The 22,614-nt window shown below is 47.4% G+C and overlaps 1 protein-coding gene across 3 annotated transcripts in view; it reads left to right on the plus strand.

The window, feature by feature from the left end:
* The window catches only part of CTSO (cathepsin O), a 106,082-nt gene that overhangs the window by 1,400 nt on the left and 82,068 nt on the right, over positions 1 to 22,614 (plus strand). The window contains exons 1-2 of one of the 3 annotated variants that reach the window (XM_063920492.1): positions 5,176 to 5,587; positions 6,684 to 6,860. In XM_063920492.1, the coding sequence (XP_063776562.1) occupies positions 6,788 to 6,860 (73 nt within the window). In that variant the 5' untranslated portion in view covers positions 5,176 to 5,587; positions 6,684 to 6,787. Of the gene's footprint in view, positions 1 to 5,175; positions 5,588 to 6,683; positions 6,861 to 22,180; positions 22,287 to 22,614 lie in introns of those variants that run through there. The other 2 variants (XM_063920490.1, XM_063920491.1) reach the window with 2 other exon arrangements.

The following is a 22,614-nucleotide window of genomic DNA, read 5'->3' on the forward strand; positions in this document are numbered from 1 at the left end:
CCTGACTACTAAAAAGTCTGACCGGCGCTCGCCTACATCCAAGTGGTCCTCTAAGCGAGCGCTTGTCTCCTCACAATCCACTGCTGTCACTGACACCTCGTCGGATGAAGACGGCATTTACACTGACCCCACAGGTTCTGACTCAGATATGGCTGATGGGGAGGGTGGTTCACATGTGGATGTTCCTGATCTTTTGGAGGCTATTAAGTTGATTTTACAGTTTACGGATGATCCCGAGCCATCCGTTCCTCCTAAGAAACCAGATAGGTTCAAGCGTCAGAAGGTGGTTAAACAAGTTTTACCTCACTCTGACCACCTAGTGGATATACGTCAGGAACCCTGGGAAAACCCGGGTACGAAGTTTGTGCCTCAAAAGAAGATGCTGGCTCGCTATCCCCTCGCGCCGGAGCTGTCTAAGAATTGGGAAACGCCTCCACCAGTGGACTCACATGTGGCTAGGATGGTGGTTTCCTCAGCTCTACCGGTCACCACCTTCACGTCTCTAAAAGAGCCTACGGATAAATGTGTGGAGGGTTGTCTGAAAGTGATTTACACCCTCACGGTGCTGCACAAAGGCCCACTATTGCAGCTACTTGGGCTGCAGAGGCCATTGAAGCATGGGCCTTGGAGTTAGATGCTGAAATCTCCTCTGACCATGCTAGACAATGCTTGTCTTATATTGTCACAGCTTCTCGTTGTATTAAAGAGGCGGCTTCTGATGCCGGTATCCTGGCAGCCAAGGCCTCTACTACGTTAGTCCTGGCTCGCCGGATATTGTGGCTGAGATCCTGTTATGTGGATCTGGACTCTAGAAAAACCCTGGAGGTACTCCCTTTTAAGGGAGATATTCTGTTTGGGGAGGATTTAACTAAGATTGGGGCTGACTTGGCTACTTCTAAAACTGCCTGTCTGCCAAGTACTGCTCCTTCTGTGTCGAAGGCTAAAGGTACTTCCTTTCGCCCCTTTCGTCCTTCAGGTAGCGCAAAAGGTCAGGTGTACAACAAGCAGGCCCGCACTTCCAAACCTGGTGAGCCTAAGCCCAAAAGAGCCAGCTTCCAAGACAGATAAGCCTGCCGCATGACGGGGCGGGCCTCCCTCTGGGGGATCCCAGGGTGGGGCGCCGGCTTCTACGGTATAACCAGGAATGGTTGAAGACCACTTCAGATGCCTGGGTACAGGAAGTCGTCACTCGAGGTTATGCCATAGCCTTCAAAAACCGACCCCCTCATCGATTTTGCCAGACAGATGTCCCGTTGGACAAGACAAAGGCAAACACTCTACATTCGGTGGTACAGACCCTCCTGGATACAGGAGTCGTAGTACAGGTGCCTCTTGCGCAGAGTGGCCGGGGGTACTATTCTCCGCTGATTCTAGTCCCGAAACCGAATGGGTCCTCCCAGCCCATTGTCAACCTCAAGGCATTGAACAGGTTTGTGAAGGTTTCCAAGTTCCGGATGGAAACCCTTCGCTCTATAGTTCTGGCCTTGGAACCTGGGGACTTCATGGTCTCCCTGGATATACAGGATGCTTACCTGCATATTCCTATAGCAGTGTCTCATCAGCAATACCTGAGATTTGCGATTGGCAACTGCCATTACCAGTTTCGGGCGTTACCTTTTGGTTTAACAATGGCTCCGCGAGTCTTTACAAAAGTCATGGCGGTGATGACGGTGGTACTCCGCCGTCAAGGGGTCAGGATACTGCCGTATTTGGACGACTTGTTAATCCTGGCAAATTCCCCAGAACTTCTCCTGCGTCATCTAGATGTGACGGTCCAGTTTCTGCAAGCCCACGGGTGGCTCATCAACTGGAAAAAGTCATCCCTGATCCCTGCTCAGAGCATGGTGCATTTGGGAGCACTATTGGACACTCACAACCAGCGGTTGTTCCTGTCTCAAGAGAAAGTTCTGAAACTTCAGGACAGGATTCGTTGCTTCCTATCTCGTCCGCAAGTGTCGATACATTCGGCGATGCAGGTGCTGGGCCTCATGGTGTCAGCATTCGACATGGTGGAGTACGCTCAATTTTGCTCGCTCTCGCCCTCTCCAGAGGCTGATTCTAGCCAAATGGGATGGCCTGCCTTACCGGATCAGGTCTCAAATGATCTCATTGACTCCGGAGGTCCATCTGTCGCTGCTCCGGTGGCTCCGGGACCAGCAACTGTGCAGGGGCCGTCCGTTCTGGATATCCGACTGGGTCCTGTTGATGACAGATGCCAGTCTAAGAGATTGGGGCGCGGTGCTGAAGCAACACTCCCTTCAGGGGCGGTGGACCAAGGAGGAGTCCCTCCTCTCTATCAATATTCTGGAGTTGCGGGCGGTTTTCAATGCCTTGAACCTAGCCCAGCATTTAATTCAGAACCGTCCTGTTCAAGTACAGTCGGACAACGCCACCACAGTGGCTCACATAAATCACTCGAAGCCGCCTAGCAATGAAGGAAGTCTCACGGATTCTACAGTGGGCAGAACGCCATCTACCGGCCATATCGGCAATATTCATTCTGGGAGTCCTGAATTGGGAAGCAGACTTTCTCAGTCGTCAGTACGTGCATGCCTGCGAGTGGGGCCTCCATCCAGAAGTGTTTCAACTCCTAGTGGAAAGGTGGGGCCTTCCAGACGAAGATCTGATGGCGTCTCGACACAATCACAAGGTTCCGGTCTTCGGAGCAAGGACAAGGGAACCTCAAGCAGCATTCGTGGATGCGCTGGCGGTACCGTGGAGGTTTCGGCTGCGTACGTGTTCCCTCCGGTGTCACTCCTGCCCAGGGTAATTCGGAAGTTCAAGCAAGAAAAATGAATTCAGCTTCTCATAGCTCCAGCGTGGCCCAGACGGCACTGGTTCTCAGACCTGCAAGGCCTATCATCAGAGCGTCCAATTTTACTTCCACAATGCCCAGACCTCCTCGTTCAGGGCCCCTGTGTCTACCAGGACTTAGCCCGGCTGTCTTTGACGGCGTGGCTCTTGAAGCTTCCGTCTTAAAGGCTAAAGGGTTTTCTGAGGCGGTCATTCAAATTATGTTGCGGGCCCGGAAACCGGCTTCTGCTCGGATTTACTATAGGGTCTGGCATTCTTACTTTGTTTGGTGCGCATCTAACGATTATGACGCTTCCAAGTTTAGCATAGCCAAGTTGTTGGCTTTTCTTCAGCAGGGCCTGGACTTAGGCCTGCATCTGGCCTCCCTCAAGGTTCAAATATCTTCCTTGTCGGTGTGGTTTCAGAGAAAAATTGCGACCTTACCTGATGTGCATACCTTTACTCAGGGCGTGTTGCGTTTCCAACCTCCCTATGTACCGCCTGTGGCTCCTTGGGACTTGTCGGTGGTTTTGGGGGCGTTACAAGAGTCTCCGTTTGAACCTCTTGGTTCAGTTGACCTTAAGTGGCTTTCCCTTAAGGTGGTGTTTCTGCTGGCTATTGCTTCAGCTAGAAGAGTGTCGGATTTGGGTGCCTTGTCCTGTAGTTCCCCATATCTGATATTTCACCGTGACCGGGCGGTTCTTAGGTCTCGTCCCGGCTATCTACCTAAGGTGGTTTCTTCATTCCACCTTTATCAGGAGATTGTAGTTCCGGCACTTGTTTCTCCTGATCTGTCTCCCAAAGAGCGGTCTTTGGATGTGGTACGGGCTCTCCGTATCTATGTGAATAGAACTGCTCCTATTAGGAAATCTGATTCTCTTTTTGTTGTGTTTGGGTTTCTCAAATGGGGCTGGCTGCTCACAAGCAAACTCTGGCCAGATGGATTAGAATGGTGATTGCACATGCGTATGTGAAGGCTGGTCTCTCTGCTCCTGATCACATTAAGGCCCATTCTACTCGGTCTGTTGGACCTTCTTGGGCGGTCCAAAGTGGAACGACCCTTGAACAATTGTGCAAGGCGGCTACGTGGTCCTCTGTGAACACGTTCATAAGGTTCTATGCCTTCGATACTGCCGCTTCCCAGGATGTTTCATTTGGACGCAGGGTTCTTGTGCCCGCTACAGTGCGTTCCCTCCCATAACAAACTGCTTTAGGACATCCCCTATGTCTATCCTCGTGGAGCCCAGTGTACCCCGCAGCAGAAAACGAGTTTTATGGTAAGAACTTACCTTTGTTAAAACTCTTTCTGCGAGGTACACTGGGCTCCACAAGGCGCCCATCCTGACGCACTTAGCCTCTTTGGGTTGGTATGGCATTAGCCGCTGACACTTCTCCTGTCGGGAGAGTGTGGTGTTTGTGGCAACTGGCAGTTGTCATCTCTTTTACTTGCTACTGTATTGGGCTGGTTAACAAAACTGAGCTCCTGTGCACGGAGGCGGGGTGATATAGGAGGCGGCGCTATGCATCTTGGGAAGAAGGTCAAAGCTTTTGAGCCTGTTGGTGCTTCGGATCAAGATCCTACTCTACACCCCTATGTCTATCCTTGTGGAGCCCAGTGTACCTCGCAGAAAGAGTTTTAACAAAGGTAAGTTCTTACCATAAAACTCGTTTTTTCAGTAGTTCCATGGAAGAGGTGGATCTCCTGTCCACTTCCTAGTGAAGTGGTCCAGAAGGGGGGAAAATATCAGGAAACACTGGTCTGTATGGCGGGGCGATACTAAAATGACATGAATAGCTCAGCGTCACATAAAGTAGGCAAGTACATACCTTGCATACAAAAAAAGGGTGGGGCATCTCTTGGGGGCTGGAGCCTTGTAGACCAGGGGCAGAGAGAGAGGGAGACATGAGGGGGAGGAGTGAGAATTACTTAGAGAAAGCACGATAGAGGAAGTTTCTTTCACGTGCTGTACTTTAAAGGTAAGTTTTAAAAGTTCCCCCTTTACAAATAACATTGTCACCAAATCCATACATATTTAAGCGTGCAGGGGCAGATGTTCAAACCGTGGGAATTGATAATGTAGCAGCCAATCAGCTCCTGTAAGTTTTCAAACACAGCCTGTAACATGGCAGTTAGGAGCTGATTGGCTGGTACTTTATCTCTCTCTTCGGCTTAGCACATCTCCCACACAGCACGCTATTCTTTGGTTATATTTAAAAAAATATCTATGTGAGGACACTACTTCCTTTGTTACTGTTTCTTAATCCATTACTAACATTGGTCTCTGACAAGATGGCTTCCCTGCTTCCCTACTGAGGACAATTAGATAAAATAATCTGTATACAACTGTCACTCTTGTGTTGACAATATGATTTACCCTTACAACCCTTCTACACTGTCTTCCTTGTTGTATTGTACTGTATATGTGTTTTCCCAGTTCCCGGTTATAATAATTAATGCTGTCACTGTGTATGGCCGGAGGGTACTATTAGAGTCAGTATGCTGCGGCTGCTGTGGTCAGCACTGTGTGTACATATGATCCCCTCTCTCCCCGTGTACACAGAGCAGTCTGTGCTGCTGTTCAGTCCGGGCAGTAGTAGCTCTCGGCACCCAGCGCTTAATGCACTGAATACAAGCAGCAGCAGCAGCTATGTGCGGCTCCCCTCGCACCATCACCGCACAGCCGCGTCCCCTCCTGCTCCTGGGAACAGCACCTTTTCCATGTTCATGAAGACGTTCAGCAGGAAATACCCGGCTGGCAGTCAGATCCTGATGGAAAGATACCAAACATTTCTGGTACTTGTGCACATTTTCTCTTCTTGACTATTAGACAACAGTTGTGTCTATGGGTTAGTGCAATATAATGCACTTTCTTTATTTTGTACTGAATAATTATACTGTAACCCCTGCTTTCGGCATCTCTACTTTCATTTGGAGATGATCGCAGTGATAACACATTACTGGTATAACCCGGTGTATTCAGATCAATCCTATATAATAAAGGGCTAACGCTGATCCTCACCTCTATGGGGGAATTCAAGTGTTTTGTGTGCCGGCGGCCACTAGATGGTGCCCGATGTAACATTTCAATTGTTGCTCCGTTTGGGCACACATCTGCCGGCGATTACATAACTATTATGTTGTGCCATAATTTTGACGGGCTGGTAATTATACACAATCACTTAACATTGCTGAAGCTAAGTAACACAAGCTTTGAGCTTCATAAAATACTAATTAAGACTGATCATTATGGGATTTTGCAGCATGTTTTGTAACTGTCCTACAAATTCCCTTATCTACTCCCAGACAGATGACAGATTTAACCACTAAATCCACAAATTGATATTTTTAGACACGAGGGTTTAAATGTAATAGGGGGCGGAAGTTTGTGCGAGAATGCCTGTATATTTAAAGCTGTAATCATTTTCAAGGCAAAACCTAGTGGGGTTTGCCTTGTAAATGATTGCCGCTTTAAAAATATGGGCATTTTTGCACAAACTCCTGCACCTCCAGCTTCTCACACGCTATTATATTTACTGCGAAGGCTCATTCACACTTACAGTATCTGCTATTATAGAGCTTTTCAGTCACTAACACCTGCTGCTAAATGTAATAGCCTCCGACTTCTGGAGGTGCAGGAGTTTTGTGTGAGTCTGCCTGTTTTTCTTTAACCTTCGGTCAGCTCTGCTGATCTAACAGGTACTGGGGGTCATTTCAGTTGATCGCACGTAGCAACTTTTTGCTGCCCGTGCAATCAACTAGAAGCCGCCTATGGGGGAGGGTTTTTTTTGCATAGCAAGGCTGCGAACGCTTGTGCAGCCGAGCTATGCAAAAACATTTTGTGCAGTTTCTGAGTAGCTCTGGAGTTACTTACCCGCTGCGATGTCTTCAGCCTGTCAGGTCCTGTAATTGACATCAAACACCCGCCCTGCAAACGCCTGGACACGCCTGCGTTCGCCGCACCACTCCCAGAAAACGGTCAGTTGACGCCCCGGAATGCCTTCCTCCTGTCAATCTTCTTGCGATCGCGGCAGTGATCGCTTTCTTCGTTCTTCTTGTCGTTGCTTAAGTAAGTTATAGATGTGTCCACATACATCTTTGCTATATCCTGCCATGTATGGCACGGTTTTGCATGCCATAGACACAGAGAGTTAGCCATGTCTTGTGATTTTTCTTAATTTGCTTCTTTAATATGTTACTTGATACATATTCTATTATGGCAAACAAAAATTTTAAATCCATCCACTCGCTACTTGTGAAAAACAGCTAAAAAAAAAAAGGCGTGTTTTGCATGTAGCTCCAAATTGAGCAAAAGTATATAGCAAACACATATTGGGTAGCACGTGACAGAACATATTTAGTCATTAAAATATTAGTATATTACCTCCTAACATACAGACTAGGTTTAAGTTTTATGGAAGTCAATTAACCCATCGATACTGTATGTTTTTCAACAGATAGCTGATTACACAGAGGAAACCAGTGCCAGACTGGGATGTGAAGGGCCCACCAGGGAATGCAGTGATAGGGGCCCAAGCTTAAAGGGTGTGGCCAGCAACCACTGAAGTACTTGGCCAACTGTTAGAGAGGAAATGCAGAGTAGAGGGCCGTGCTCTAACGCAGTGGACAGAGGTGTGTCAGGACCAACCACTTTTGCAGGAGGGATACTAATCTTGGTGTAGTTTCCATAGAAACAAACCAAGCACCCAAGTTCATCTATCCTCCTGCTCCACTCTAGAAAAAGAGGTGGGGCCACCATGTGTTTTCCTGTACATTATTCTGACCCTGGAGGAAACCCACACTATCAGGAGTTCATACAAGCACCTCACAGATAGGGCCCTAGTTGGAATCAAGCTCATGGGCTATATGCTTCATTGCTTGGAGAATTATAATTTTGAGTGAGAAAAAGCACCAGCCAATCAGCTCCTAGCTGCCATGTTACAGTCTGTGTTTGAAAAATGACAGTAAGGTGGTGATTGGCTGGTGCTTTCTCTCTCTCCATTTTATCACTCTCCAAGCAATGACGCATCTAGCCCCATGACTCCAATGCTGTGAAGCAAACAGTCTCATTACTTGGGCTTTTATCTCTGGGAGATGGTTTGTCCTAGGCTTCCTGTAATAAAAAGGATCATGGAGTAAACTGGTTACCCCCTAATATACCATGCTCCCTCTCGGCAATAAATGGTGGTGGGTGGGTGGGATAACAATCACACCACTGCTGGAGTAGGAGATGTGTAGTAAAGATAATTCTGATGTTAAGTAACCATAGTTACTACGCAGAGGGTCTGGTTGTATTAAGAAATGACTTTCTTAATGAACAATCCCCATAGAGAAATGTAATGTTTTGTTTAGTTTGTCACTTTTATTCTAGTAAGACTACTTAGGTCTGGTACACATTAGAATGACGGGCAATCATTACACAGTGTATACGGGCAAACTTCCATCCGTGATTGCCCGTACACTCTGTGCGATGTAATGAACGGTATCTTGTTCTGTCCTTCATTACACTGCACCACTTTGCACAAGATAGCTTCTGATTGGCTGTGCATCACTGCCAACCAGAAGATATCATGGTGACCAGTGGGATCGCGCAATTGTGCATACACATTGCACAAAATGTCTTTCCCAATTTTCCGTAAATGACAAATCGCGCAGATCTCTTGCAAGTGTGTGCCTGGCCTTAGAATTTGTTCTGTGATTGACTAAATATATTTATAGTTATGAGAATCAAGAGCTCATTATTCATAGTTTTAGAAATCAGACAGGATGAAGGACACATCCTCCATCAGCCAGAGTAGGGATGTGCGTTAAAGTAAATAGCTGCGGAGGCACTGGCTAGTGCCAGAGACAGATTTGCACGCAATATATGAGCCCAGGGGTTCATGTGGGCATTATACAAAGGTGCAGCAGTATATACTACTGTAAATTTGGTGAGTTTTGATCAGAGATGTGCGCAAAAGATTGTCAGGAGAGGCACTCACCTGCCATAGACTTATTACTTCAGAGTTTTCACTATAAAAATTATTACAATAATACAAAGAAGATATCATTATCTGTTAGTTAACCTACTGCTGACTGTTGTGGGGATGTTAAAAACTGCTTATTCGTTTGTTAACCCTACTGATATATACAGATGTGTCCTCATACATCTAGTCTCAATACGCCATGCAGTGGGAGATGCCTGGCGTGAGGGAGCAACTCCGCTAGTGTTGGGTGTCTTTTTGCTGAAATTGAGACTGTGCTAATTAATTTGATATGTAACACTTGTATATCTGTGTGTGACTGAGTCTGAATATGAAGCACAACAGAACTTGGTAAGGCAAAAAGCCATGGGCGCTGCATCATAGCACTTCGTATACAGATTCAGAGGCTCATTCGCACACAGGTATAAAAAATATATTGCATAGCAAACTAATCGGCACAGTCTCTGTTTGCGTCCTAGTCACACCACTTTTCGTCTTAGACTAATATTTGGCAAAAAGACACCTGAAGCTATCAGAGTCTCACAGGACCTGGTGTGCCACGAGGAATTCATTGGTGTGACTGCAGTAAAGATCTGTATGTGTGCAGTGGTAATTTTAATACTGATTATCTGTTGGTTAGCCTTCAGGTGATGTCCTTCAGGGTACATGGCCATAAGAGGGTATAACAGTTTCCTTTGAGTGTTTCAGTTTCAATGTCAGTGTGTGTCACAGCTCCCCCATGTCCTGGTGTTGACAGTGTTTGTATGTTCTTACAGGTGTTTTGCAAAGGGCATTGCACCCAGCCCTGACAACTGACTAGGGTTGTCAAATGTAGGTTTCCTGGACAGATAACTAGTTAAAGCTGGGTTTCTATCCTGGTATGCAAATCTGGAGGATAGCTTCCTCCTTCTGAGTGGTCCATCTTGGCATTAGGGCTTTCCAGTCATAGGGACACCAGGTCCTACAGGGCTCTTTTCAGCTCTTCCTTTGGACAGGAGTTCTTCTTTGCCAGTGGTATGAAACTTTCTGCCTTGGCTACAGGTGGTTGGAATTCTTTTACATGGCTGTTTCTGGGCTGTGAGTGCTAGGCCTTAAGGGGTGGTGCAGTTTCCTGCTCACAGCCCCTGGTGACTCTGCAGGGATATATCTACATGTAGTAGGCACACAGGGAGCCTGATTTAGATTTGTAACTAAAGCAAAAAAATTAAGTAACTTTGTATCTGGAACAAACCATGTTGCCATGCAAGGGAAGCAAATACATTTTATATTTCTCTTACGTCCTAGAGGAGGATGCTGGGGACTCCAAAAGGACCATTAGGTATAGACGGGATCTGCAGGAGCTTGTGCACACTGAAAAGACTTAAAATGGGTGTGAACTGGCTCCTCCCTCTATGCCCCTCCTCCAGACCTCAGTTAGACTTTGTGCCCAGGATTGACTGGACACTCACTAGGGGAGCTCTCCTGAGTTTCTCTGGAAAAGACTTTGTTAGGTTTTTTATTTTCAGGGAGACCTGCTGGCTACAGGCTCCCTGCATCGTGGGACTGAGGGGAGAGAAGCAGACCTACTTCTTCTTAGTTTAAGGACTCTGCTTCTCGGCTACTGGACACCATTAGCTCCAGAGGGTTCGATCACTTGGTGCGCCTAGCTGCTCGTTCCCGGAGCCATGCCGTCACCCCCCCCCCCCCCCCTCACAGAAGCCAGAAGACCGAAGTCGGGTGAGTATGAGAAGAACAGAAGACTTCAGGACGGCAGAAGACTTCAGTAAAGGTACAGCGCAGTGGCAACGCTGCGCTTCATGCTCCCACACACACATTTCCTCCAGCACTCACAGGATGCAGGGCGGTGGGAGGGGGCGCCCTGGGCAGCATGTTACTGGGTCTTCTTGGGCCGGCAGATGCTTGATCGGTGCATTGGCACCGTTTTCGGGACCCCCGCCGGCATTTTAGTGTTTTTGAATTTGGCGGGCTGAAGCGCGCCGGGAGGGGGCGGAGCTTAGCCGCGCGTCTCACAGGCGCCATTTTCTCCTCACATGCAGGCAGGAGACGCTGGTCCGGGACCTCCACGAGCTCCATTAACGTAACGGGGAGATTATCGGCGGGGGGGGGGGACGTCACAGTAGCTGGTGCATAATTGGTATATTGGGCAGCGCTGGTACATATATTTTCATTGGTGGGATATATGGGCGCTGGGGTGTGAGCTGGAATACTCACTCAGTGTTTCTCTGTCCAGGCTTCCTTGTGGGCCTGTCCCCTGGCTGAGGCATTGTATGTGTGTGTCGGTGGGTCGATACTAGGTGTCGACATGTCTGAGGCTGAATGTTATTCACCGGAGGAGGTTATGGGGGGGGCAGATGCGGATCTTGAGTTAGCTCTGTCGACGCAGCCGACACCTGACTTACTTGCACTGTTGAATACAATTAATTCTAATGTGACTTCTTTATCAAAGAGATTAGATAAATCTGAATCACAGACACAGGTGTGGAAAAAATCCATGGAGGATGCTTTGTCGCAGGTACAGACCCCGTCGGGGTCGATAAAGAGGCCGTTTACTCAAGTGGTAGATACTGATACCGACACGGATTCTGAGTCCGATGTCGACTTCACTGAGGCTCCTTTACATCCTAGATTAGTTAAGAGTATTCAGTACATGATTGTGGCTATAAAAGATGTGTTACGCATTTCTGAGGAACCTGCCGTACAGGAAACAAGGATTTGCTTGTTTAAGGAAAAGAAACCTGAGGTGCAGTTTCCCCCCTCTCATGAGATGAATACTCTTTGTGAAAAGGCTTGGGAATCGCCGGACAAGAGGTGGCAGATTCCCAAGAGGATTTACATGGCGTATCCTTTTCCATCTGTTGATAGGGGAAAATGGGAGGCGTCTCCTAATGTTGATAAAGCTTTATCTCGTTTGTCTAAGAAGGTGGCGCTTCCGTCTCCTTACACGGCAGCTCTCAAGGATCCGGCGGATCGCAAGCTGGAGACGTCTCTGAAGTCCATTTTCACTAATACGGGTGCATTGCTCAGACCTGCTGTGGCGTCGGTATGGGTGAGTAGTGCTATTGCTAAATGGGCTGAGAATTTAGCTGCTGATATGGATACCCTTGATAAAGATACTGTTCTTTTAACTCTTGGTTATATCAAGAACGCTGCAGATTACCTGAAGGATGCGGCGAGGGATGTTGGTCTCTTCGGGTCAAGAGCCAATGCCATGTCTATTTCGGCCAGGAGGGCGCTGTGGATCCATCAATGGAATGCTGATGCCGATTCCAAAAGAGCTATGGAAGCGTTACCCTTCAAAGGTAATGTCCTGTTTGGGGAAGGCTTGGCGGACCTGGTTTCTACCGCGACGGCGGGTAAGTCCTCGTTTCTTCCCTATGTTCCCACACAACACAAAAAGCCACAACATCAGCAGATGCAGTCCTTTCGTCCAAATAAATACAGGTGAGGAAAAGGTTCGTCCTTTCTCGCTTCCAAAGGTAGAGGAAGGGGAAAGAAGTCGCCTGCAGTGTCAGGCGCCCAGGACCAGAAGTCCGCCCCTGCCGCTACCAAGTTCACCGCATGACGCTGGGGCTTCCCTGGGGGAGTCCGTGCCGGTGGGGGGCCGTCTGCAGTTCTTCAGTCGGGTCTGGGTCCAATCGGACTTGGATCCGTGGGTTCTAGAGATTGTATCTCAGGGCTACAGGCTGGAGTTTCAGGAGACGCCCCCTCACCGTTTTTTTATGTCGACCCTGCCAGTGTCTCTTCCGGACAGGGAGGTCGTGCTGGCAGCAATACAAAAGTTGTGTCTCCAGAGGGTCATTGTTCCCGTTTCCCCGTCTCAACGGGGGGAGGGGTTCTACTCGAGCCTCTTTGTGGTGCCGAAACCGGACGGTTCGGTCAGACCGATTCTGAACCTAAAATCCCTCAATCCATACTTGAAAGTTTTCAAGTTCAAGATGGAATCTCTTCGAGCGGTGATTGCCAGCCTAGAAGGGGGGGATTTTATGGCGTCAGTGGACATAAAGGATGCCTACTTACACATCCCGATTTATCCTCCGCATCAGGCTTTCCTAAAGTTTGCAGTACAGGATTCTCATTACCAATTTCAGACGTTGCCGTTTGGGCTTTCCACGGCCCCGAGGATTTTCACCAAGGTCATGGCAGAAATGATGGTTCTCCTTCGCAGGCAAGGGGTTACAATTATCCTGTACTTGGACAATCTCCTGATAAAGGCGAGGTCCAAGGAACGCTTGCTGAGGAGTGTGAGTTCGGTACTGTTGGTGCTCCGGCAGCACGGTTGGGTGCTAAATTTGCCGAAATCTCAGTTGATTCCGGCCACTCGGCTGTCGTTTCTGGGCATGATTCTGGACACGGAGTTACGAAGAGTATTTCTTCCAGAAGAAAAAGCTCTAGAACTGCAGTCTATGGTCAGGGAACTTCTGCGGCCGAAGAGTGTATCCATCCATCAATGTACTCGGGTTCTGGGGAAAATGGTTGCGGCGTACGAAGCCATTCCGTTTGGCAGGTTTCATGCCCGGGTGTTTCAGTGGGATTTGCTGAGCAAATGGTCCGGGTCTCACCTGCACATGCACCGTAAGATAAGTCTATCTCCCAGAGCCAGAATTTCTCTCCTGTGGTGGATGCAAAGTTCTCACCTCCTGGAAGGTCGCCGGTTCGGTATCCTGGACTGGGTACTTCTGACAACAGATGCAAGTCTCCGGGGCTGGGGTGCAGTCACCCAAGGAAGAAACTTCCAGGGGAGATGGTCGCTCCAGGAAGCGTGTCTCCACATAAATGTTCTCGAGTTAAGAGCCATTTACAACGGCCTGCTACAAGCAAGAAGCCTTCTTCAGGGTCGACCTGTCCTGGTACAGTCAGACAACATCACAGCGGTGGCACATATAAACCGTCAAGGCGGAACAAGGAGCAGAGCGGCAATGGCGGAGGCCACAAGAATCCTTCGCTGGGCGGAACAACACGTGAGCGCACTGTCAGCAGTCTTCCTACCGGGTGTGGACAACTGGGAAGCAGATTTCCTCAGCAGACACGATCTCCATCCGGGAGAGTGGGCTCTTCACCAAGAGGTATTTGCAGAGGTGACAAAGCGTTGGGGAATTTCGTTAATCGACGTGATGGCGTCTCGTCTCAACAAGAAGCTTCCGAGGTATTGTTCCAGGTCAAGAGACCCCCAAGCCAGTGCAGTGGACGCCCTGGTGTCTCCGTGGGTGTTCCGGTCGGTGTATGTGTTCCCTCCACTTCCTCTCATTCCAAAGGTACTTTGGATCATTCGACGAGCAAGGGTTCAGGCAATTCTCGTCGTTCCAGATTGGCCAAGAAGGGCCTGGTACCCGGACCTTCAGGAGTTACTGGTGGAAGATCCTTGGCCGCTTCCTTTAAGAGAGGACCTGTTGTTGCAGGGTCCATGCGTGTTTCCAGACTTACCGCGACTGCGTTTGACGGCATGGAAGTTGAGCGCCAGATCTTAGCTCGTAAGGGTATTCCCGGGGAGGTCATTCCTACTCTCATTAAGGCTAGGAAGGAGGTTACAGCTAAACATTATCACCGTATTTGGAGAAAGTATGTTTCCTGGTGTGAGACTAAAATGGCTCCTGCAGAAGATTTTAACTTGGGTCGTTTTCTCCATTTTTTGCAGGCAGGTGTAGATGCAGGCCTGAAATTAGGCTCCATCAAAGTGCAGATTTCGGCTTTGTCTGTTTTCTTTCAAAAGGAATTAGCTGTCCTCCCAGAGGTTCAGACTTTTGTGAAAGGAGTAATGCATATCAATCCTCCGTTTGTGCCTCCTGTGGCTCCATGAGATCTTGACATGGTTTTACAGTTTCTCATGTCTTCCTGGTTTGAACCTTTGCGTAAGGTTGAGTTGAAGTTTCTCACTTGGAAGGTTGTCATGCTGTTGGCGCTGGCGTCTGCCAGGCGGGTGTCTGAGTTGGCGGCTTTATCTCATAAGAGCCCGTACTTGATTTTTCATTCAAATAGGGCAGAATTGCGGACTCGTCAACAATTTTTGCCGAAAGTGGTGTCTTCGTTTCACATTAACCAACCTATTGTGGTGCCGCTGGCTACGGATGCTGTGGCGGTTCCAAAGTCTCTTGATGTGGTGAGAGCTTTGAAGATCTACGTCGCACGTACGGCTGTTGCCAGGAAAACGGAGGCGCTGTTTGTCCTGTATGCTGCTAACAAGATTGGTCATCCTGCTTCAAAACAGACTATTGCACGCTGGATTTGTAGTACGATTCAGCAGGCTCATTCTTCGGCCGGGCTACCCGTGCCGAAGTCAGTAAAAGCCCATTCTACCAGAAAAGTGGGCTCGTCTTGGGCGGCTGCCCGAGGCGTATCGGCTTTGCCGTGCGGCCACCTGGTCAGGGGCAAACACTTTTGCTAAGTTCTATAAGTTTGATACCCTGGCTGATGAGGACCTTGCGTTTGCTCAGTCGGTGCTGCAGAGTCGTCCACACTCTCCCGCCCGGTCTGGAGCTTTGGTATAAACCCCATGGTCCTTTTGGAGTCCCCAGCATCCTCTAGGACGTAAGAGAAAATAGGATTTTGGTACTTACCGATAAATCCTTTTCTCCTAGTCCGTAGAGGATGCTGGGCGCCCATCCCAGTGCGGACTGTTACTGGCAATGTATTCTTGTTGGTTAACTTGGTTTATACACGGGTAGTGTATTTCTGGTTTTCAGCATGTTGCTGTTGTTATTTCATACTGTTATCTGGTTTACTATTACTCCGGTGATACGGTATGTTTGTGGTGTGGGCTGGTATGTTTGTAGCCCTTAGTTTACACAAAAATCCTTTCCTCGAAATGTCCGTCTCTCCTGGGCACAGTTCCTATAACTGAGGTCTGGAGGAGGGGCATAGAGGGAGGAGCCAGTTCACACCCACTTTAAGTCTTTTCAGTGTGCCCAAGCTCCTGCGGATCCCGTCTATACCCTATGGTCCTTTTGGAGTCCCCAGCATCCTCTACGGACTAGGAGAAAAGGATTTATCGGTAAGTACCAAAATCCTATTTTTTTTCTGTGCAGGGTAAACACTGGCTGCTTTTGTATGGAGCCCACAACTTTATTTTTACCCTGCAATTTAGATTTTAGTTTGAACACAATCCATCCAAATCTAAATCTCTGTGCACATGTTACATCTGCCCCATCTGCAGTGCAACATGGTTTTGCCCAGTTACTGCTTTTGTTGCTTTGCTTGCAAATCTGAATAAGGCCCAGGGTGCATAGGTTCCACACTACAATCAGAATGGTTGTCTACTTCCCTTACCAGACTTACTACCTTGCATGTCAGTCCCTTTGGGAATCTCTTTAAGCTGCAGCTTTTAATTACACTATCTTTAGGATGATGGCCTAACTTTTCTATGGACGGCCTCATTGGCTGTCTGAAGCCCTCTTCAGAAAAGGTTATCCGAGGTCTCTTGCCACTTTCTCCTTTGACAAGACTTCCTTATTCAAGGGCAGTGCCTGCACCCAGATTTGTCTAGTTTGGCTTTGATGGCATGTTTCTTGAGACCCAGATCCTGAGATCTCGAGGGTTCTCCAGGCGAGACATCCGGACCATGATTTGGGCTGGTAAGATTGTGTTCTCCAGAATCTATCATCATATCAGGGCGCTTTACATTTCATACAGTCCTTCTGGGTCCGTGTTTTGATTACTGTGTCTTTTGTCCTTCGGGACGGTCTGACCGAGGGACTTCTCTGACTACCTTGTCTCAAGGTTTTCAGAGACATTTACGCTCCCATTCCAGAGATAGATGGTTTTTCACTGTGTGCTTAGTATTTAGTCTTCCTACATACCTCCTATGCCTCACTGAGATCTGAATTTGGTGTTGGAGGCTCTTCAGAGGCCTCCTTTCGAGCCTTTTGAGACTGCAGAACGGCAGTATCATACATGTAGGTAGTTTTTCCTCTTGCAGTTGCTTCTGCTAAACGTGGATCAGAGTTTACGGCTTCATCTTGTAAGCTTCCTTTCGTCATATTGCACTTGACAGGGTGGTATTTCAGACTAAGGGAGCTACTTCCGACAGTTCTGGAGCTATTGAATTCACCCCCCTGCGTATTCAATTGTGGACCGTTTTCTCCCGTTTTTAAGGCATTTTTACCACTGCCTTTTCACTCTTTTTTTGGATTTGTCGATCCATATGTTTTTTGCTCCTGCTGAATTTTTCGGCCTTGATGAACAAACAGTCCTGTTATTTGAATAGGTTGAATCCCCATTCGCCCTAAAAATAGCGAAAAGTGCAGTTTGTTTTGTTTTGCCTAAGCGAAAAATTGGCTCTAATTGAATACCCCCCTAAACTTTCTTGTCTACCAAAGGTTTTTTCAAAATTTCGTCTGAACCACGATATTGTTCTCATGGCTTTTCCAGAGGGCAGCATCATCCTTTTCTTCCATGAGTTTACATCTTTTGGATGTCCAGGCGTTATGGTTATTTAGCCCTTTGTCTGTTATTACCTAGTTTTGTTTTATTATTCCCAATTGTAAAGTGCAACGGAAAATGCTGGTGCTATATAAGTTACAGTTGGAAAAAAAAGTAGACAAGTATTTTTTACCCTGCATGCAAAATCAACAAATGTATTTGCTCCCCTTGATTTGTTCAGATACAAAGTTACTACTTTTTTTTCTTTTTTTGCATTACTCCCAACTAAGGATGAACCCCTTAATGTGGAGCAAAATACTAGGGGCAGTTCGGGAAGATGCAATACTGTCTCCTGCTGTAAAATGGGTACTTTGAGGCCTAAGGTCTGGGATTCATGCATCTGTTTTTTTCCCCAGAAGTCCTCAATTCACACAAAATAGACCAATCGTAAACTGCCAGTTGGGCGCTGGCTAAGGGGAGGGATGGTTAGCCAAATATTACAGTACAGGTATTGTAGTTTTAATTGAAAATGTAAGTTCTTATATTTATACCGTAATCGAAATCCCCAACTTAAATAGCATTTATACTCCAACTATTCTATTATACAGATATTTAGTAATCCACTAGGTGGCAGCATATGTACATATTTATTTTGTTAAGTTGAAGTTATTCGATCTTGCTCAATAAATTGGAAAGTTTAATGAGAAATGCTTGAATAACTAAGTCTTACATTAAAGAGACAAATATATTTTTATGATTATAAATTCAAACTACTGTAGTTGTATCTGAGATATGCTATTAGCTAGTATGCTTACGTTATAGTATATTCATCTATGCGGGGGGAAAAATCATATGAATCCGGTAACAGTATTGTGATTCCTGCTGTTAGCACTTTAACCTTTTTTTTTTTTTTTAATAAACTCTAGTAATATTGATGGCATTACAATTTACCTGTAATCCACCTAGTTTTAAAAAATATTTTCCACTTTGAGGGTTCTCTCTTACTTGTTTTAAAAGCAACAAAATCTCAGACTTAATTGTTACTGTAAATTGTAATTCTAATATTATTGAACACAGATTTAATTTCTCTTGGAAAACTTAGTCTGATTTATTCTTAGTAGTATGTATTCATAGACCATGGGGTCTAGTAATGAAGACATGATAAACCCTTTTTTTTTTTGCTGGATAAACTTTAATTTAATTTGTGTCTAAATGAACCTCTTCATAGCAGGTAGTAACAAAAGTGACATCTGTAGGTCATCAAAGCAGACAAATTGTGATCTATCGACTAAACCGGATGATAAAACCGGGTGGTCTTCTGTTTGCCGGCGGTCGGGCTCCCGGCGCTCAGTATACCGGCGCCGGGAGCCCGACTGCCGGCATACCGACAATTATTTTCCCTCGTGGGGGTCCACGACCCCCATAGAGGGAGAATAAAATAGTGTGGCGCGCGTAGCGCGCCACCGTGCCCGTAGCGTGGCGAGCGCAGCGAGCCCGCAAGGGGCTCATTTGCGCTCGCCAAGCTGTCGGTAAGCCGGCGGTCGGGCTCCCGGCGCCGGGATGCTGGTCGCCGGGAGCCCGACCGCCGGCCAGCCGTAGTGAACCCGATAAAACCATATGCATTTATTTAAGTCATTTTAGACTATTTTACTTATCTGACCATATCCTTTCCATGCATTGACACTGATAATAGGGTCAAGGCTTGATCCAGAGTGGTGCGATCATTATGTAGTTGTAATTGTTGGTATAGTTCAAGGTTTCTCAAACTCGGTCCTCAGGACCCCAAATAGTTCATGTTTTCGAGGTCACCTGTGGATCTTTAAAATGTGATAGTTGGTTATACACCTGTGCCCCTCCCGGGTGACCTGGAAAATGTGAATGTTAGGAGTACTAAGGACCAGAGTTGTATGTTATGTGTGTGGCTGCAGGCTACTATGGGTATACAAGAGCACTTTTAGCCCACCACTTAATGAGGGAAGGATTTCAACTTGCAAGCGGTGTTGTTAATTTGTGTGTAAAATACAGTATTACCATTAAATAGTATTTCAACTTTTATTACTTATACCCCTTTCACATCGCACAAATAACCCGGTATCGACACGGCATATTGCCGTGTCGACCCGGGTCAGTGTGCGATGTGAAAGCACACTGGCTGAATTAGCGGGTCGCCTGACCCGGTAATTCAACCCGGTCAAAAAGAAGGGTTTTACCCGGGTTGATTACCGGGTCAGGTGCGGTGTGAATGGGAGCCGTGTCGATGCGACAGGGCTCCCATTCACAGCATAGGGAGAGGCGGCGCAGGAGATGAGCTCATCTCCCGGCGCCGCCTCCACCCCCGCCCCTGCTGCTGCTGCTCCCTCCGCTGCTATGGCAACCGACCCGGTATACTGCCGGGTCGGAAAGCCAGCAGTGGAGCGCAAATGCCGGATCCCACCCGGTAAGTACACGTTTGTCTTACCGGGTAGGATCCGGAATTTGCGGTCTGGAACTGGTATAAGTGATTTAACTATGAGTGCGCTGAGTGAAAAAATATGTTGGTCCAAGGGCCCCCTCACTTTAAAATGTTAGGGTCCTACTCAACTGTTTCTGGGTCCCATCACAATTTATGCTTTGGAGCTCCCCACATAAGCCATGTATTGAGCGACAATTGCAGCAGCTCGGCACGGCCGGGCGTGCATGTATTGCCACGGCAAAGCCACGATGAGCGTAGCTACATCTGTAGCATCAGTCAACCCCAGATGCCCTATACATACACCATGAGAAGTCACACTCATATTTTCGGTACTGATAACGATGGTAAATACATTGCCTAGATCTCACATATCCAAAAGGTGCAATCCTGGGGGCAGAGAGGGGGGTAAGGGCAGGCAGCAGTTGGGGTAGAGCTGAGGGTTGATGCAGGCAGCAGTTGGGGTAGAACTGGGGTTTGAGGCAGAGTGGTGTTGGAGCAGGAGGGGGTTGGGGCAGTGAGCAGTTGGGGTAGTGGGGGGTAAGGGTTATGCAACAGATGAGATAGGGAGGGGGTAAGTGTAGATTGTAGATGGGGCAGTACTGGGAGTATGGAGTGGGTTAGGGGCAGGTAATACTGGGGAAAGTACTAATGGTATGGAGGGGTAGGGTAGATAACAGTTGTGGCAGTGCTGGGGGCAGGCAGCAGCTGGAGAGGTAAGGTTATATATTAGTTAGGGCAGTGCTGGTTGCACGGAGTGAGTTATGGTCGGGTAGGACGGAGGATAGGGAAGCAGTAAGAGTAGGTAGTAGTTGGGACACTGCTGGGGTTAGGCAGCAATTGTGGTAGAGGGGGGTAAGGATAGATAGCAGTTGGGGCAGCACTGGGGACAGTAGTTACTTCTTGCTGGGAAGCACTGACCATGTCATACAGTACAGCCATGTTGTCCTCTACAAAGGTGGCATCTGAAATACTGTTGTCTGACTCCAGCTCAATGAGCTGGCCCGGGCAGTGTCCACCTCCTCGGCCTCCTGTGTGGAGAGCCTGCCGGCTGAAGGCGTCGGGGATGAAGCACATGATGGTATGTGTAAACTACTTTGACGGGGCAACAGCTCTGCTGCTGCATCCAGAAGAGTGAAAGGGTGGCTGGCGGAAAGGTGTGCTGAGCCCTTTGGAGAGGGGAAGCTAGATGCAGATCCTGTGGAGGAGAATGCAGACTCAGGGCCTGGAGAGCTGGATTCAAATTCCAGAGTGGCATGCTACTGTAGGCACTGGGAGGCAGGAAAGAAGGGAGGTCTCATATGGGTAGACACTACAGGATTGCTGTTGGCTGCAGTAGACACATCCAGATCTCTCATCGTGTCCTGCGGGATCCGCTTATTTTCTAAAAGTGGGTCCAAGTCTAATATAACATCAGTATTTCAGGACAGAAAACATTAGCGTGACCTATGGATGTGTTTGCTACCTCAGAAAATAACATTCTAAGGTATATTCTGTAATGGTGGGCACACAATAGGCGATATGTCTTCTGATTTGGTGGATCCGACTAACATATTGTGCACATGGGGTAGTGTGTACGCACTACCACGCGTACCTACCTGCCGACATCAGGGTTGTCCCATCGGCTGTGCTGCATAGCAGATGGTACGACCTGGCAGTCAACTTCATGCTGCTGAATGCGGGCATGAATGATATAGCACACAATCGGGATCCGGTCTGAAGATCGACAGTGTATAGGTCGACAATGTTTAGGTCGACCACTATAGGTCGACAGTCACTAGGTCGACATGGATGGAAGGTCGACATGTGCTAGGTCGACAGGTCTAAAGGTCGACATGAGTTTTTCACATTTTTTTTATTTTTTTGAATTTTTTCATACTAAACGATCCACGTGGACTACGATTGGAACGGTAAAGTGTGCCGAGCGAAGCAGCGCGGAGCGAAGGCACCACGCCCGAAGCATGGCGAGCGAACGCGGTGCACTAATTTGGGATCCCGGTCACTCTACGAAGAAAACGACAAAAAAAAAAATCCTAATGTCGACCTTTAGACCTGTCTACCTAGCACATGTTTACCTAGAAACCCTGTCGACCTTCCATCCATGTCGACCTAGTGACTGTCGACTTATAGTGGTCGACCTAAACATTGTCGACCTAGACACTGTCGATTTGATGAACCACACCCCACACAATCATGCACTATATCGTTCAGTGTATTCATCCTACCATCATCTGTCCTGTCGGTCATACCATCGTCCTTGATTCCAGCATCATCTAGTATAGTGTTAATTCTAGCACCCTTCATCTTTCAAAACCTGTGCAGTTCCTCTTTCGTGCCTGGTGTGTCACTCTCTGCTATGTTGCTTCTAGCAAAGTCGGCCCTGTATCTCACTGATGAAATACAGACCAGACTGTGCTTGAAGCACCAATGCAGACACCGACACCCCAGGCAGCGGACAGCGGAACACTACCCTAAAATGCTAAATGTTACAGACATGCAGTCAGTATAACAGAAAGAAGAGAAAATAAATCTTAATGTTATAGATCTCTCTCTCTCTCTCTCTCTCTCTCTCTCAACTATTTCCTGCAGCTGGAACTGATATGTCCCTTGCACTATTTTTTCCAGGAAAGCTTGCAAAGACATAAGTATCTAAACAGTTTTGCATATGATAGCAGAGATGCATATTATGGAATCAACCAGTTTTCTGACTTGTCGGTTGAAGAGTTTTATTGTAAGTTAAAATCAATTATTTAATTTTCTATGTATGACTACTTTGTATTACCAAGATTGGTTTTCATCCATGGTCCTGTATTGCCAATAAAATGTCTAAAATGTCAGACTTTGAAGGTGCGCACTATTACTGATCAATATGCTAATTTGGAAACCATAAACCAAAAACATCTTTTTTCTGAGACGGAGTGCCCAGTTTAGTAAACATGTATAGTCATGTATGAATGAGGACCCCTAACTGACAGGCTCACATGATCTGGTAACGTGGGTTTTGCTCCAAGCATCTGCATGCATCCGATTTTGTAGTCATTTCAAGCAGACAGTGACGT

This window comes from Pseudophryne corroboree, chromosome 1 (assembly GCF_028390025.1).
Source record: "Pseudophryne corroboree isolate aPseCor3 chromosome 1, aPseCor3.hap2, whole genome shotgun sequence".
Classification (NCBI taxonomy): domain Eukaryota; kingdom Metazoa; phylum Chordata; class Amphibia; order Anura; family Myobatrachidae; genus Pseudophryne; species Pseudophryne corroboree.